Genomic DNA, 15,072 nt, shown 5'->3' on the forward strand with positions numbered 1-15,072 from the left:
CATGCCTAACCTTGACCTGCCCTCGTGGCGAGCAGCCGGCCCTGCCCAGCTGTCCCCCCGTGCCCCCAGCCACAGGCATGTTCCACCGGGCCAGCCAGAGCATTCCTCCTGGGAGAGCCTGTCCTTGACAGGCTATTTAAAGGCACGCTCGTGCCCTTTATCCCCCCTCATGTTTGGGCTGGAAGAGCCCCGTGCCCTCCGGTGACTCCAAGAGGGCACTTCCAGGCTCAGGGCAGCAGCAGTGCAGTGAGTTTGGAATAGAGTCTCGACAAGATAGAGGCCTTGACAAGCCTCTAAAGGGGGGGAAATGATGCCTCAGGTTTTAACTTTTCTATTTTTCAAATCCTGCACTGCCCAGTGTGCGACTCTGGAGTCTCTCGTAGCCTGTTCATTTCTGCTCTCTGTGCTGGGCAGACATAACAAAGCCTGTCTGGGTCTGCTCTCTGAGGTCACCCAGACTGTCCTAGGCCCAAAAGTATAAACTAAAGAGCCTCTAAAGGGGGGCAAGCTTGGGGAAATTACATCATTAACTGAAGCTTTAATTGGAGAATTAACCCTGCTATACAAATAAACCAAACCTATAAAAGTGTGAAGAACTCGTGACCTGGGGTCCACCTTGGGGTCCATCTGGGCAGTGGCCTCTGGCCCCCAGGGGTACCTTTGAAGGCCTTTCAAATAAATCCCTGCCTGTATTCCCTTACTCCTGTCCAGTCTCTGTGTCTAGGAGGCCTCTTAAGGCATCAAATTCAAGGGAGAAGGGAGGGATGCAGGCACCCATGTCCTGCAGTCAAGCACTAGCCATGTCCTGGGGACAGAGCCCCTGGGGAAGGTCCCCTGGCCACCAAGGTTGGCAGCAGGACTGGGGGGAACTGCAGATCCCATCTCACTCCTTCGGATCCGAAGAGTGGAGGAGCCCCATGCGCTCATTTCCCTCTTCCTGGCAGGGATCACCCGCTGCTGGATCTCCAGGCAAGTCCTGACCACTCCAGATCTCCTTCCAGGGGGAGGATCAGGCCGCAGGCAGCAGCAGTCTCTCAGCTCTCCTTGTCCCACTGTCACCTTTAACCCCCTGAAGGGTCTCGGGCACCTGAGGGCTGTGGAGCAGGGCAGGGCTGCCCGGCACAGGGCTGATTGCTCGTGCACCCCTCTGAGCTGGCAGGAAGGTGACTCGGGAGGGAAACCCGACCTGGTGTGATTTGACTAGGAACGGAAAAAACGGAGCCATCTGCAGGGAGCTGGAGGGGTGAGCCCTGTGGGCAAGCACAGACACACAGCCCCTGCTCGATGACCCTCGGCCCCCAGCCTGCCCATTTTCCCTTTCTGAGGAACCCATCAGCCTTTCCCAGGCTCGGAGCATCCCCAGGACACGTCCCCAGCTCTGGCACTGCTGTCCCCTCGCAGGTTTCGTGTGGGTGACCATTTCCTCGGGGCTTTCAGGGGCACCTGGGCAGAGGTGGCTGCCCCCAGCCACCCCACAGGTACAGGTACACAGGAGGGTGAGCCCCACCTGCCTCAAACCAGACCCCCAGCCCCACGTGGGACGCACAGAGCAGTGCCTGGGGCCTGTCCCCACCTGCCTGGCACCTGCTCAAGGCTGGGTACAGACACGCCAGCCCTGCCCCGCTGCCCAGCCCGCAGCCACAGCCGCACCGGGGAGCCCGCGGCGAGCCCGTGGGTGGCCGGGCGTGCTGCAGCCCCCGGGCAGGGCAGGGCAGGGCGAAGGGCCCGGCGTGCCAGCGCTCGCCAGCCGGCACGGGGCACCTTTGATGCGGGCAGCGCCGGGAGCCCAGGGCAGCCGGGACGACGCCAGCCGGGTGCTCCACTGCCCGCGGCGGGTGAGGGATGGGCAGCGTGCGGCGCCAGTGCCGGGGGGCTCCTGAAATCCCCTCTGACACCACGGCACGGCTCCCCACCTCAGCCCCATCAGCACCTCCTAACAGCGCAGCCACGGGGAAACTGAGGCACGGGGCTGGGATACCTCGGCAATGGTGGGAGGGAAGGAGAGAGGGAGTGCTGTCTCCATTCTCAAGCCGAGCCTCAAGTCAGGACCGACACGGATTGATTCTCCCAAAAAACCTCCTCCATGGGACCTGTGTCAGCCCGCCGGGGATCTGTGCGGGTCGCAGGGGCCCCGGGAGTCCCGGGAGTGGGGATCTCTGCCCCCTGAGCGGGGCGCACCCCCCGGGCTGTCCCCCCGCGCTCCCCGCACCAGTGCTCCCAGTACGAGCCGAGCGGGCACTGGGCGCTGGCGCGGCGCTCCCTCTGGCGACCGCGAGGCGCGGCGCAGCCCAGCGCGGCCACAGGGACAGGGCACGCAGGTGCCCCGTACCCATCTGCCCAGCGCCCAAGTGCCCAGGTACTCAGGTACCCAAAGTGCCCAAGTGCTCAGCGCCCAGGTGCTCAGCGCCCAGGTACTCAGGTACCCAAAGTGCCCAGGTGCTCAGTGCCCAGGTGCCCCATGCCCTGCTGAGGATCCCTCTGCAGCGCTGTACCTTCGCTGCTCGATCCTGCTCTAACTAGGGGCAGTGCAGCCTCACCACCCCCAGGACGCATTCGTCACTTGCAGGGATTTCAGCAAATCCCTGGATAACTGCAGCCACCTGCCCTCACTCCCTGGTGCTGCTTTGCTTTGTGCCAACACACACACACAGGACCTGGCACCCTCACGCTTCCCGTCAAAAGGTGCCTCCCAAGTGCCACCCTCGTGCCCATGTCCCTGGGCCGTGTCCCCCGGGTGCCTCCCACCACCTTCCCAGCCGGGGGCTGCCTCCCTCCAGCATCTCCTGTGAGGTGTCCTCAGGTGCCAAGCTGGCTGCTCCCATCCTGTGCCCTTGGTGTGGGCCGGCCACGCTCACACGGGCAAGCTCCAGCCCGCGGGGTCCTGCACGGGGACGGTCACCAGGTAGCTGGAGGGCACGTAGCCCCTCTGGCCGTTCACCTCCACCAGGCTCCACTCCGTGCTCCCCTTCTTGTCATGGGGCTCCAGCACCACCACGGGCTGCCCTGCCTGCAGGGTCACCTCCTGCGGGCTCCTGGCTGCGAAGGAGAAGCCGGCGACCACCTGGGGATGGCAGGGAAGGAAGGAGGAAGCCCTTGCTGGAGCTGGGAGTCAAGGGGGGAAGAACATGGCAGGACAGGCAATTCCAAGAGGGCAGCGCAGCAGTGCCATGGGTGGAGGGACTGGGGACCCACCAAGGACAGTTCTCTTGCCCTGTCCACCCTGGTCCCAGCAAGGGGGACACCTGGAAAAGCAGGTCGACCTTCCCACCCACACAAGGGCCAGCAGGGAGCTGGTGGGGTTGCTGGGAATGGCCCCGGGGATGTCCCCCACTCTCACCTGGAACGTTGGGGTGAAGGTGGCCACCTGTGGCCTGGGAGCCTCAGGGGATGCGTAGGAATGTCTCCTTCTCTCTGTGCCACTGTCCAGGGTCAGCAGCTGCATCCCAGGCTGCTGGACTTGTATGGGGCTGTAGGGCCGGAGTTTTGCAGCAGGAACAAACCCTCGGGGACCTGCAGGACACGGACACACACAGGTCATGGGGCCCTGCTGCTTGGCATATATAGGGCTGGCTGGAGGAGACAGAAATGACATTTTGGCTGTTGCCTGGCATGGCACAGCAGCCCTGCTCAAACTAGTCCATCACTAGGGGATATCCAGGAGAAATCTCCCAAAAAAAAGGCATTCCATGTTTCCATGTGCATGGATTCTCCTTTCCCAGCCATGACACTTCACGAGTGCTCCCCTGGGGAATCAGTCAGGACACCTGAACCTCACAGCTGATGGCAAAGCTGAGGTGGGCTCGGGCTGAGCACAGCCCAGAAGGAGACCATGGCCTGCTGTTCCATCCAGGATAAGGAGAGGATTCAGGTGACTCTGGCCCTGGTGCCAAGGCAGGGAGAGGTTGCCCATAGTGCTCACAGTACCTCCAGCATCCACCAGCCACCTGCTCGTGTTGCCCTTGGTGTCTGCGCCCTGCAGCAGAGCCACGATCTGTCCCCTCAGCAAGGTCAGGTCCAAGTCCTTGCTGCCACTGATGTTGCTGGTCACTTGGTAAAGCTTGTCTGGGCCGTGCTTGCTCACGAGGGAAAGGACCTTCCTCTCCTCAGCAGGGGTCAGAGGCTGGTGGGGAGCAAGAGACACGGGAGCATTTGATGAGACACAGGAGACTGAGGCCCTCCACGTGCACCTGCTCTCCTTCCTGCAGGATCACATCCCAGGGGCAGGGTAAGAGGAGAAACTCCTTCACACTCCCTGCTCCACCCCCAGGTTTGGAGATGAGTGTCCAGAACCAGCAGAGCTGAGCTGTTTCATCTCAGGGGCTTGGGGGAAATACTCTGGCCATCCCCTGGGCCACGTTCTGAGCCAGCCTCCCCACCGAGGGGATTTTCTGCACTGGGAAGCCGCAGTTCAATTTCTCTCTTTACCCAGCTGGCCCAAGACATGCCCTGCCCAGCCCCTACCTGTGCCCCAGGGCTCGGTGTGACGGTCTCAAAGGCCTGGCAGAAGGCACGGAGCTGAGCACCCGACTGCTGCAGGCTGTCTTCCACCACCTTCCAGAAGCTGGGCAGGGGCATGTGGCCATGGGGCAGCTGTGGAGACAGACTGAGATCAGAGATCAGGGAGGACCCTGAGAGAGGAAGAGCTCTGGGTAGGGCCAGAAGGGAAGCAGGAGGAAAGAGAGGGGTGAGAAAGCAAGAGACCAGACCTGGCCACTAAATTCACTTTGCACATGGCATCAAAGCTGCTCCTCTCTGGCTTTGAGCAGCACATTGCTCCCATCCTGCCCCTGGCTCAGGCCAGGGCTGTTGGCTCACCCCAAGGCTTTTGGCAGCCCTCACTCCCCATATTTACACCCATCAGGCTCAGAGTCCCGAGCAGTGAGGAGTCCAGGGAGGCACCTCCCAGGGGATGGGGTTGAGGGAGGCTGTTCCCCAGGCCAGGAGCTGCCTTTCTCCTCCTTGCCTTGCTGGCACAGAGCTCTCAGGAGCTCAGAGTTCACGCTGATCTCTCAGGCAGCAGCACTTCAATAAATTACCAGTAGTGTCCACAAACGGAAAGCAGGACAGTGCAGAAGAGAAAATTTGGCTTTCTCCGGGCAGGGAGGAGGAGAGAACCTTACAAATGCTCCACAGGGAGCTGTGTATCTGCAAGGGCAGCTGGGCCACAGCAAACCTGCAGTGCCCTGATGTCTGAGAGATCTCCCAAGCCTGAAGAAGGCAGGTCTGGCTCAGCTCATGTGCCTGAGGGGTCCCACTCACCTGCTCCAGCTCCTTTTCTGCCTGATGCAGGACCTGGGCAGCCAAGTCCAGCTGCAGGGAGCTGAAGGAGCGCAGGATCTGCTCCAGGAGCTGCACAGCCACCTGGTTAAACTGGGGGAGCTCGGCCACCAGCAGGTCATTGATGGCCAGGTAGGTGTTCATGGCTGCCTCCTCGTCGTAGCTCACGCTGCCCATCTCGCTCTTCCTCTCCTGGATCTCCTCATAGTCCAGCAGCTTGTCCAGGCGCTTCTTGACCAGCTGCTGGGGCCCCTCCAGCATGTCCGAGAGGCTGCAGAGGGGCTGCCACACCAGCCTGTCCACACGCTGCTTCTGAGACGTGAGAGAACCCCAATTTGCACGTGAGCCCCCCAGACAGGACCAGCTGCCAGCACAGGGGCAGGGGGGAAGGGGCCTGGGGCACTGTGGAGGGGCTTGTGTGGAGTGGGCAGCACCTGGGACATCTTTCCCTGAGGGCACATAGGATGCCAAACCCTTGGGAGGGTGCACTCAGGCCCACCACAATTCCAAACTTGTGCTCCATGGAAAGAGCTGGGCAGGACCCTCTAATGGCTCAGACCAATCTCAGCTGAGTCTCTCCTGCCCAGAGCCCATTTAAGGGCCCTCTGCCCCTGCCTTGGGGTGTTCTGGTCTCCTCTCCCGTCTCCCTGTGGGCAGCCCAGCTCCCAGATGCACCCAGCAGGCAGACACTGCAGCTCATCCCAGCCCTGGGTGGGCTCAGGAGCTGTGCTGGGGTTCTGTCTCTGTCCCTGCCCTTCCTTCTTCCCTGGAGCTGCTCCCTCACTTCATGTGTCGGGGACTGCAGATGAGCTGGGCTCTGGGGGGCTGTGGGGACACTGGGGTGCCCCCAGCTCCTGGCTACCAGCCCCACTGTGCCCCGGCAGGAGGTGGGAGAGCTGATGGTGATGTGCAGGGAAGGAGCACTCACAAACTCTGGGAAAACGGCGCTCTGGAGGCGCTCTGAGAGGCGGCGATACTGCTGGGCAGGGCCCTCGTCCACCTGCAGGTCACTCTGGTGTGGGGTGGGCAGCAGGAACGCCTGGAAAGGAGGAGCATCGCACTCCTTTACCTCCTCCCCGGTCCTGTGTGGGCAGCCCTTGTCAATCTTTTCCCGCAAGGTCTTCCCAGCCCAGGAATTGCTGCTGGACCCTCGGCCATCTCCCGAGGCTTTCCTGATAGTGCTGTGTCTGGGGATTGCGTGTTCTGCCAGCACTCAGACTTTCATCTCCCTCAGATGCCCCAAGGGATTTCCATGAGAAAATCGTAGCAGCTGCTGACCCAGGTGATTTCAGAAGGGAAATTTGTTGTCAGGGCTGATCTGGGGACGTTTCTGCCTCATACACATTATTAAAGCAAGAATTCCCAGGCTGAACAACACCCGGCCTCTTCAATCACTTAAGACCTTGAAATAACGATAAGTTTAAGGACAGATTATTCTCAAATGACACCAGCTCAGCCAGTGCTGTCAAAGCCTCAGCTTTGGTTTAAACTCCCCTGGACCTGAGCAATCCTTGGATGTTGTACAACTCCCTGACACAACAGCACACTTCAGCTGAGCTGCAAATCCCTGAACATCCCCAACAGCCACTGGTTTCCACAGGGCTTGAACGTATTCCACAGTCCCAAGGAGGAACAGCTCCTGAGGCCTGGATGGGGAAAGCCAACCCCTGGTCAAGGTTTTTACCTCTAAATGGCCCAGGTAGGATGCCATGTTCTCCTTCAGTGTGGCCACACTGGATGCCACACACTGGAACTTCTCTTCCAGGTCGTCATATTCCTTGTCCTCTGTCTGCAAGGCAAGGGCCAGCTTGTCACCTGTGTGGGCAGGGCTGCTGCCCATCACTGGGGGCTGAAACAGCAGCCAGGCACCTGCCTGAGGCTCACAGGGTGGGGACATGCAGGAGAGACCCTGAGGGGCTCTGTGAATCTGGAAAGGGGTCAAAACACTGGTGCAGGGGTGCAGGCGGCAGCAAGGCTCTTGGTGTGGTCGTGGTGCTGGGGAACACTGGGGTGTCTTTCCTTTTGCTGGGGGGCCTGAGGATCCTGTGGGTCCTTTGGGGGCCGAAGTGCTGCCCTGCAATGCTCTGGGGTGGGGAGTGAGGCGTGTCCCTGCATCCCTCCTGGTCCTTGGGATGATGGAGGACCAGGAGGCAGCATCAGCCACCTCACCTCCTGCTGGCCCCATGCTCCCAATAATGCTATCGAGGCACTTCAGGAGCAGCAAAAAGCCCCAGAAATGACCCAAGGAGGGGCAGCAGGTGCCAGGGTGCAGGCAGGGGGTGAGGGCTGCCCACCTTGGCCACGATGCCAGCCTCGTGCATGAGGAGCCGGCTGAGGCGCGTGGTTTTCTTGGCGATGGAGTGGGTGTTGAGGCGCGCCAGGCGGTCCCGCAGCGTCAGGTGCTCGGCCTTGTTGTATTTGGTTGCTGCCCCGGATGGGAGGACACAAAAAACGGGGAAAAGAGATCAGAAGAGGAGACTTCGTGGCTGAGCAGGCAATGAAGGTGAGCAGCACAGGGGCTGATCAGCAGGATAAGCACAAGACACATCAAAGAAGGAAAGGACTAGGAAAACCAAAAAGAAGAGCGAACTCCATCTGTGGGGAGCCTGATTTCTCCTATCCCAAGGGCAGGACTGTCATTCCCCAGCCCCAGGAATGTGGACAGACTGGTTTTGTCCTCAGCCCCCCCATGCCACCCTTCTCCTGCAGCCTTCAGGTCTTGCCCAGAGTGGCACTGACAGGACCAGAGCAGTTCCAGGAGAGTTCCAGGAATCTGCAGCTCCACCAGGCAGGATTAAGTGGAGGGCAGGAGAGCTTTGAACTGATTTAAGTGGGAATTAATGCCCAGGAGACCCCTGGGGTTGGGCTGGGTGCTGTGCCCCCCACTTGCACCAAGCCCCCCTGGCCACTCACCCACTTCCCGGCGCCGTTTGTACTCGTTGATGTTGGCATTGACCTGGGCCATGGCACGAGCCGCTGCCTCCAGGGCTGAGTGGGCACTGGCACTGCTCGGGGTGTTCTCCAGGATCTTCCCCAGCAGCAGAGGGTATTTGGTGACCCTCTGCACCGGCATCACCAGGAAGAAGCTGAGGTCTGACGCGCCTGTGTGAGGCCTGATGGAGAAGGGATTGCTCAGGGTTGGTGTGCAGGGCTGCCTTCCTGCCCTGCTGCTCTCCACAGCTTCTCTGGGAGAGAGCAGCCCAGAACTCATGGGGCATTTCTGACTGTGCACTCCTACTCCCCTGCCAGCCCCGAGGGCAGTGCCAGCCCTGGGTGGGTGTCCTGCCTCCCAGAACAGTGCTGTGCTTGTCCAGCCATGGGACAAGGGATCAGTGCTTGCTCCGTGGGCAGCAGGGAGGGAGGGTGTTGGCAGAGTGTCTCCCTTTCCACCCACAGGGAAGGAATCACAAAGTCTCTCCTTTGGGAATCACATCGCCTGTGCCCTAAGCAGCAAATCCCAGGAGCTCCTCCAGTGCTACTCCTGCTTCTCCTGGCTCTGACATTTTTTGTCACCCCACTGATAGCTCAGGAGGGGTTTGGCACGTCCCCTGGGGCCAGCCTGTGTCTCTCTGCTCAGTCTGGGCATTGGGAAGGCAGCAGCTGTGGATGCCACCTGTCCCTTATTTTTGGTCCACCATAAAATATATGGACTAAGTGGCCCCAAGAGTCCAGGACAGGCTGCCAGGGATTACACCAGGAAATGCCACAAAGGTGGTGGCCATGATATGACACCCAGCCTGGTGACACGGATCCAGGCAGCCAGCTTGTCCAGAGAGGAGAAGGGCAAAGCCAGGATGTGAAACAGGGCCAGGGAGGTGGTGGCTCAGCAGCAGGGACCTACACGGTGGCATTCAGGGTGTCCAGGATCTCCTCCTGCAGCCGAGGGTCCCTGCGGTAGCTCTCCACCAGCTGCAGGGCGTGGTCGTAGCTGGCACAGTAGACCTTGTAGACAGTCTCCATCTCTTCCTTGAACTCCTGGAACAGGGTGCCTGGGGAAGGAGAGCGGGGCTGGAGAGGAGGGTCCTTCCCCGTGGGCTCAGAGGGAGGTTTCTCCCCAGCCTGCTGGAAGGGTGAAGCCAGCGGAGCAGTGCCAAGTGTGCCAGGGCAGTGCTCTTCCCCCCAGGCACCCTGCTAAGCTGGGCCTGGTGCTGTCCCCATCACTGTCTGCAGGCTGGGCAGGTCAGCCCTGCCCCGTGGGTGGACATTGGTGTGGTGGCACCAGCGCTTCCCAGAGCCGAGGCAGGGGCAGGAGGTGTCGGGGCAGGGGGCTGGGCTGGCACACCCCTCACACATGGGTGGGCACGGGGCAGCCATTGGCACTGCACCACTTACTGATGCAGAGCAGCTGCTCCTGCCCCGAGCCGGCCGTGGCCTCAAGACCCTTCAGAAACCGTCTGGAGACATGGAGGATGTCGTTGGTGTTAGAGAAGAGTCCTTCCAGGTCAAGCTCGGGCAGCTGAAGGGAACAAAGATGCCCCAGGCTAAGCCAAATACATCAGAGATGGACCACATGTTTTAGAGGCACTCCTGGTGACCTTCTATCTGCCCCGTGGGACACCCCAGCAGCTGCAGTGATGTTCTGTTTCAGGAGGCTTTGGGCATGCTGAGACCTCTCTGGGCTCCCAAGTAGGACAGGGTTAAAGTCACAGGGTGGCTGTACTGGGTCAGACCCAATGTCCATCCATCCCCAGACCCTGGCTGGTCAGGGGGAGCACAGCAGGGTGGAAGGTGAGCACCTGGTGACCTCCCTGCCCTGATTTGGGCATCTCACAGCTCTCGACAGATTCACCCTCCAGTCCCCAGTGCCCGGGCAGGGGGGGATACCCCGTGTCACCTGCTTCTTCTGGAGGTGTGCCCGGATGTCGGACACGCAGAGCTGGATGTTGTGGACGTAGCTGGCCTCGGTGGTGATGAGCTCCTCCACGGCCAGGCGCTGGCTCAGCTCCATCCTGTCACAGGGCAGCACCTCATAGACGGCCTCTTCAGCCTCGGCTGCATCCTCAGCGTTGGGCTCTGCACTTGCCATCTCAGCGGGACACTGCAGGGGTGGCAAAGGCAGCTCTGGGACTGGTGCTCTGGTGCCCAACCCAGCTCAGTGCCCGTGCTCCCTCCCCTGTGTCCATGGCACCCCACAGGACATCCCCAAGGACACTCAACCCAACCACATTTCCAGGCATGGCACAGATGACGCTCCGAAACCATAAAACCATAAAGAGCTGTGAGGCAGGAGCAGGCTGGCTGCAGACACCCACGGGTGGCAGGCAGGGACTTGCCACACACACGTGCCCACACTCCGGTGACCACGTGTAGGGCTGGGGTACGGGCAAGAGGGCCCCCAGGTGCCAGTAGGGGCCTGGCAGCTGCCACCCAGCTCTGGGACTGTGCAGGGACTGGTCACCACGGGCAGAGCAGGGTTTGCCACCTCCACTCCAGCTCCTTGCTGCCGGGGCCTGTTGTTCCCTCCCTGCCCTGGCTGTCGGCGCCTGGCGCCTTGCCTGGCGTTCAAGGGTCCTGTTCAAAGTACAAAGACTGGTTCTGCAGTGCTTGAACAAGAGATGTTTCTGTGACAGCGAGAGCTGCTTTAAAAGCCACTGGGATGGGGGGAGAAGTGGGCAGAGCTGCCGATGCCTCTGCCAGATGCACTGGCGGCCCCTGGTACGCAATGCCAGTGCCCTGCGTGGCACGGCACGCTCCCCTCTCCTCTCTGCTGTGGAAAATTTGAGCTGATTCCTGACGTTTTCCTCTCGGGAAACATGCTCTGCTCTAACTGATACCAGCGAGGATGGAGCAACTCCCGGAGCATCACGAACAGTGCTTGGCTCTTGGCAGGAAGGCCTTGAGAGACGGGGAGGTGGGGCACAGCCCACAGCAGCGCAGGCACAGCTGGGCTGGATCCAGACCCCGGCCGGGGGCAGGAATGCTGCCAGGCCTCCTGCCTGCCTGCGGAGGAGGAGGTGAAGAGCAAAGGCAAGGCAGAGGTGGCCTGGCAGGATAAAAGCCAGATGGCACAAGCAGCAGCACAGGCTTTGCCCTGCCCAGCCTGCCCAGCCAGCGCCAACCTCCACAGCCGGACTGCAACATGCCAGGTGCCCACTTCGGAGGCTGCAGCCCCTCTCCCTGTTCCCACCGGGTCCAGCTAACAAGTGGCTGATGCAGCTGCGAGCTGCGAGCAGGGCCAGTGTCCCCTCCTGGCACATGCCCACTGTTGGGCTGGAGGAGAGCTGGGCTTGGCACAGCAAGCGAAGTGGGATGGCATTGGACCTCCACCTGCCCGACAGGGGTACGTCACCCTGCCAGCTGTCATCCCTGCCCTCTGGGATCTGGCTGCCTCCCCTGCCTGCGGTATGGCATTGGCTGCTATGGGGCATGCGGAGGAGGAGACTTTTCTGCACCCCTCTGGGTGCTCCCGAGGTGTCCAGGCAGAAGGGCTCCCATCAAGGACTGTTGGACAAACTCAGTGTCCTCTGCCTGGGGGTGACAGCAGAACCCCAATTCAGTGGAGGCAGGTGGAAAACCCTGATCTGAGACTTTTCCCCGAGCCCTGGAGGGGTGCCCTGCAGCTCAGGGCATGCCAGTATGGGGGTGTCCCTGGAGCAGCATCCCCAGAGCACACAGCTGCTCTGGGGCGTTTGCCAGGCTGGCGAAACCTCGCTGCCTCCCCTCACCCCCCTGGCCTGAGACCTGAGTGGGACAAGGGAATTGTGCAAAACTAAAACGCGACATTTCTGGGCAGCGTTGGAGCAGGCAGACAGCGCAGGAGCAGGTTTCGTTTTCCCAGCCCCCCTCCCAGGCAGTTTCCCGCATCTGAGCTGTCACTGCTGCCTCGGCGGCTACCAGCATCCCTGTCCGTAACGGGGGGGCTCCGAGCACCCCTGTCCGTAACGGGGGGCCTTCGAGCATCCCTGTCCCTAAGGGGGGCTCCGGGCACCCCTGTCCATAACGCGGGGCTCCCAACATCCCTGTCCGTAACGCGGGGACCGGCCCGGCCCTCCCCGACACCCGCGCACAGGGGCCGCCGGCTCCGGGCCCGCAGCTCCCCCCGCGCCCCAGGGGTGTCACCCCCGCTCCTCAGCCAGCCCAACCTCGCCTCTGCCCCCCGAAACCCCCGGCCCCGGCTCTCACCTGCGGAGCGGGCGGGGTTGCGCAGGTCGCCGTGCCCGGCCGCGGCCGCGCTGCCGCTGCTGCGGGCGGTGACACCGCACGGGCCGGGCCGGCACGGCGGGATCCCGAGCAGGGGATGATCCCGAGCAGGGGATGATCCCGAGAGGGGCTGATCCCGCCCGGGGGGGCCCGGCCCCGGCCCGCGGCAGCCGCAGCCGGTCGGTCGCAGGCTCAGCGGGGCGGTCCCTGCGCACGCCCGGCGGGCGGGGGGGGGCTGGCGGCCGGCCCGGCTGGCACCGGCTCGCCCCGAGAGCACCGCCCCCGTCGGCACCGGCACCGGCACCCGGGACGGGCTCCCATCCGCCAGAGCAGCCGATGGATGCCCCGGTCTGTGCCGGCCCCCGGCTGCCGCCCTCCCTGTGTCCCCCGCTCCATCGCAGCCCCGGTGCGCTGTGCCGGCATCAGCTGCGGATGGGCAGCAGGGCACACACGGGCAGAGCAGAGGACACACCGCCTGCCGTGAATAACGGGGACAGGTCCCCGGTGTGTCCGTGGCCTTGGTGCGGCTCCGATGTACAGCCCCGGGGATGCCCTGGTGTTCCCACAGACCGTCCGCAAACACACAGGATTCCCGCCGTGTTATCCCAAGGTGAGGCATGTCCCGGCACTGCCCCTCTGCTCTGCCGTCCCTGACCAGCTGCTCAGGCACGGGAAAGGGGACAGAGAAAACAGAAATGAAAATATAACCGAGGAAGCAGTTGTCAAGATTAGGGCATGGGGAACCAGTGGCTACTCGGCATGAAGTTGGTTTTTTCTCTTGGTGAGGTGTTTGCATCCTTATAAACAAGCTATTGAGAAGAGAGAGGCTGATCCCTGGCCAGCTCCCACTGGGAGCTCAGCCTTGTCCTGACCACAGCGAGGGGATGGCAGCACCTGGGTTTTTCCAGGCTGACCCGCAGTGTGCAAAAAGTGTCACTGAAAAAGGACTCTCAGTCTTTCAGTGACTCATGCAGGTCACAGGCAGCATCTGTGACTGGATCCAAAACTCCCCATGGGCCAGGACAAGCTCTCTGGCACTTCCAGCCCTTCTCTCTGGGTCCCTTTGTGGGATCCTTTCTGATACGGGCTGGACAGGGCAGCACAGGAACCCACATGCATTTGCTCCACTGGCTCCCAGCCAGTGCTGGTGCTGCAAAGGCCATCCTGTCCCCTGCCTGCCCTGCCTGCATCCCATCCTGCCCACGGAGAGGCAGAACTCATGAAACTGGCTGGCTGGGTGGCTGGGGTAAAGCCACCCCAGGAGATTCCTTCCCAGGCTGGTCTGTGCCATATGGGCTTAAGGAGTGACATGGACACAGGAGGGACCCGCACACGGCTGGGCAGCGAGGGCATTACCTGGCTCTGGCCTTGGGCACACAGATGTCCTTCCTCCCTTGTGGGTGGCAGCAGGGGTTCAGTCCTTGCCCAGGTGCTTTTTGAAGGAGAAAAGGGCCCTTTGGGCTGGCATTGCTCCACCATCAGGAGTTCTCAGCCCCATCCTTGGGCAGGAACTCTTATTGCCACGTCCAACAAAGTCATGGAGACACATCACAGCTGCTTTGCTCCCATCAGCACATTGTGGATGATCCAGGCCAGGAACCATGCTCCAGTGGCTGCCGAGGGAATCCCGGCAAGGCAGAGCTCCCTCCTCCCCCAGCACCTTCATCCCATGGGCAGGACCAGCATCCCCAGCCCCAACTCCTCCCTGCCAGCTCACACCACGGGTGTTCCCTCAGGCATATTTCCCATTCCAGTCCGGTTTTTCAGACGCTGGATAGCCTGGCTCCATCGAGTTCCTTGCAGGATGGGCTTGTCCTCCTTCCTGACAGCTCCTTCCCTCAGCACAAGCTGTTTCCTTCCTGCCCTTCTGCTGGCACCCCGCACCTCCCATCCAGCCCTGGGCTGGGGCTACGGCTCCGCTCGCCTCACCTGGGTGGCTCAGGGAGCACCGGGAGCAGTGTGACAGTGCTGTCCCCACCCCAGGGCTCCCCAGGAGGTGTGAGAGTAGGCTGGCTGCCCTGGCCCGGCTCTCCTTACATGAGGAAAACAAACAGGCGCCGGCTGGTCGGGCACAAGTGTTTGTGTCCCAGGGCTGTGCTCAGGCGAAGCCAAGCTGGAGTGTTCCAGCAGGGTGGGCTGTCCCCTGGCACCCTGTTGGGTGTGCTCCCACCCTGCCAACACAAACCTGGCAAGCCGTGGCAGGGAGTGGGATCTCGTGTGGGACCGTGTGTGGGACTGTCCGTGGAGGGAGGGAGGGAGGCAGGACTGGCTTCTCCTGCAGCAGGAGTTGTGCAACCCCGTTGCAGAACTTTCTCAGGGAGCAAGGGTGAGCCACCTGCACAGCATTGCCCAGCCCTCTTCATACCCACTGCCACAAGTGGGAGTGCTCTGCCAGCCCTTTTCTGGGAGCGTTTAAGGAAAAACCCAATCCCCTGAGGCTGGTGGGATTAGATCCCCTGTGACACTCCTTGTGTGATGAGCACAGCCTCAGCCCAGGGGCTGGAGAAATACCTGGTGATGGTTCTGGGCTCTGGCTCCAAATAGGATGTGGTGAAAGCCTCAGGAAGAGGGAGGTGCATGGGAAGCAGGAACATCTGGCTGCCCAGCAGCCATCCCGGCAGAAGGAAAGGGGTTCTTTCCACCCTACATCTTGCC

The 15,072-nt window shown here is 61.7% G+C and overlaps 1 protein-coding gene across 2 annotated transcripts; it reads right to left on the reverse strand.

The window, feature by feature from the left end:
• Nucleotides 1–1,102: 1,102 nt before the first annotated feature.
• Nucleotides 1,103–14,337, reverse strand: ARHGEF37 (Rho guanine nucleotide exchange factor 37). Of its 2 annotated transcripts, none has more exons than XM_048320028.1 (13): nt 13,774–14,337; nt 10,112–10,315; nt 9,610–9,733; nt 9,119–9,266; nt 8,191–8,390; nt 7,572–7,702; nt 6,962–7,066; nt 6,206–6,316; nt 5,260–5,589; nt 4,462–4,590; nt 3,925–4,120; nt 3,338–3,510; nt 1,103–3,061 (listed from the first exon to the last, which is right to left on the reverse strand). In XM_048320028.1, exons 1-13 carry the CDS (start codon nt 13,894–13,896, stop codon nt 2,852–2,854), a joined length of 2,184 nt encoding a protein of 727 aa, XP_048175985.1. In that variant the 5' UTR covers nt 13,897–14,337; the 3' UTR covers nt 1,103–2,851. The 2 variants fall into 2 exon arrangements, with proteins under 2 accessions (XP_048175985.1, XP_048175986.1); XM_048320029.1 differs by lacking the exon at nt 13,774–14,337 and adding an exon at nt 12,400–12,624.
• Nucleotides 14,338–15,072: the final 735 nt, after the last annotated feature.

This window comes from Corvus hawaiiensis, chromosome 15 (assembly GCF_020740725.1).
Source record: "Corvus hawaiiensis isolate bCorHaw1 chromosome 15, bCorHaw1.pri.cur, whole genome shotgun sequence".
NCBI lineage: Eukaryota > Metazoa > Chordata > Aves > Passeriformes > Corvidae > Corvus > Corvus hawaiiensis.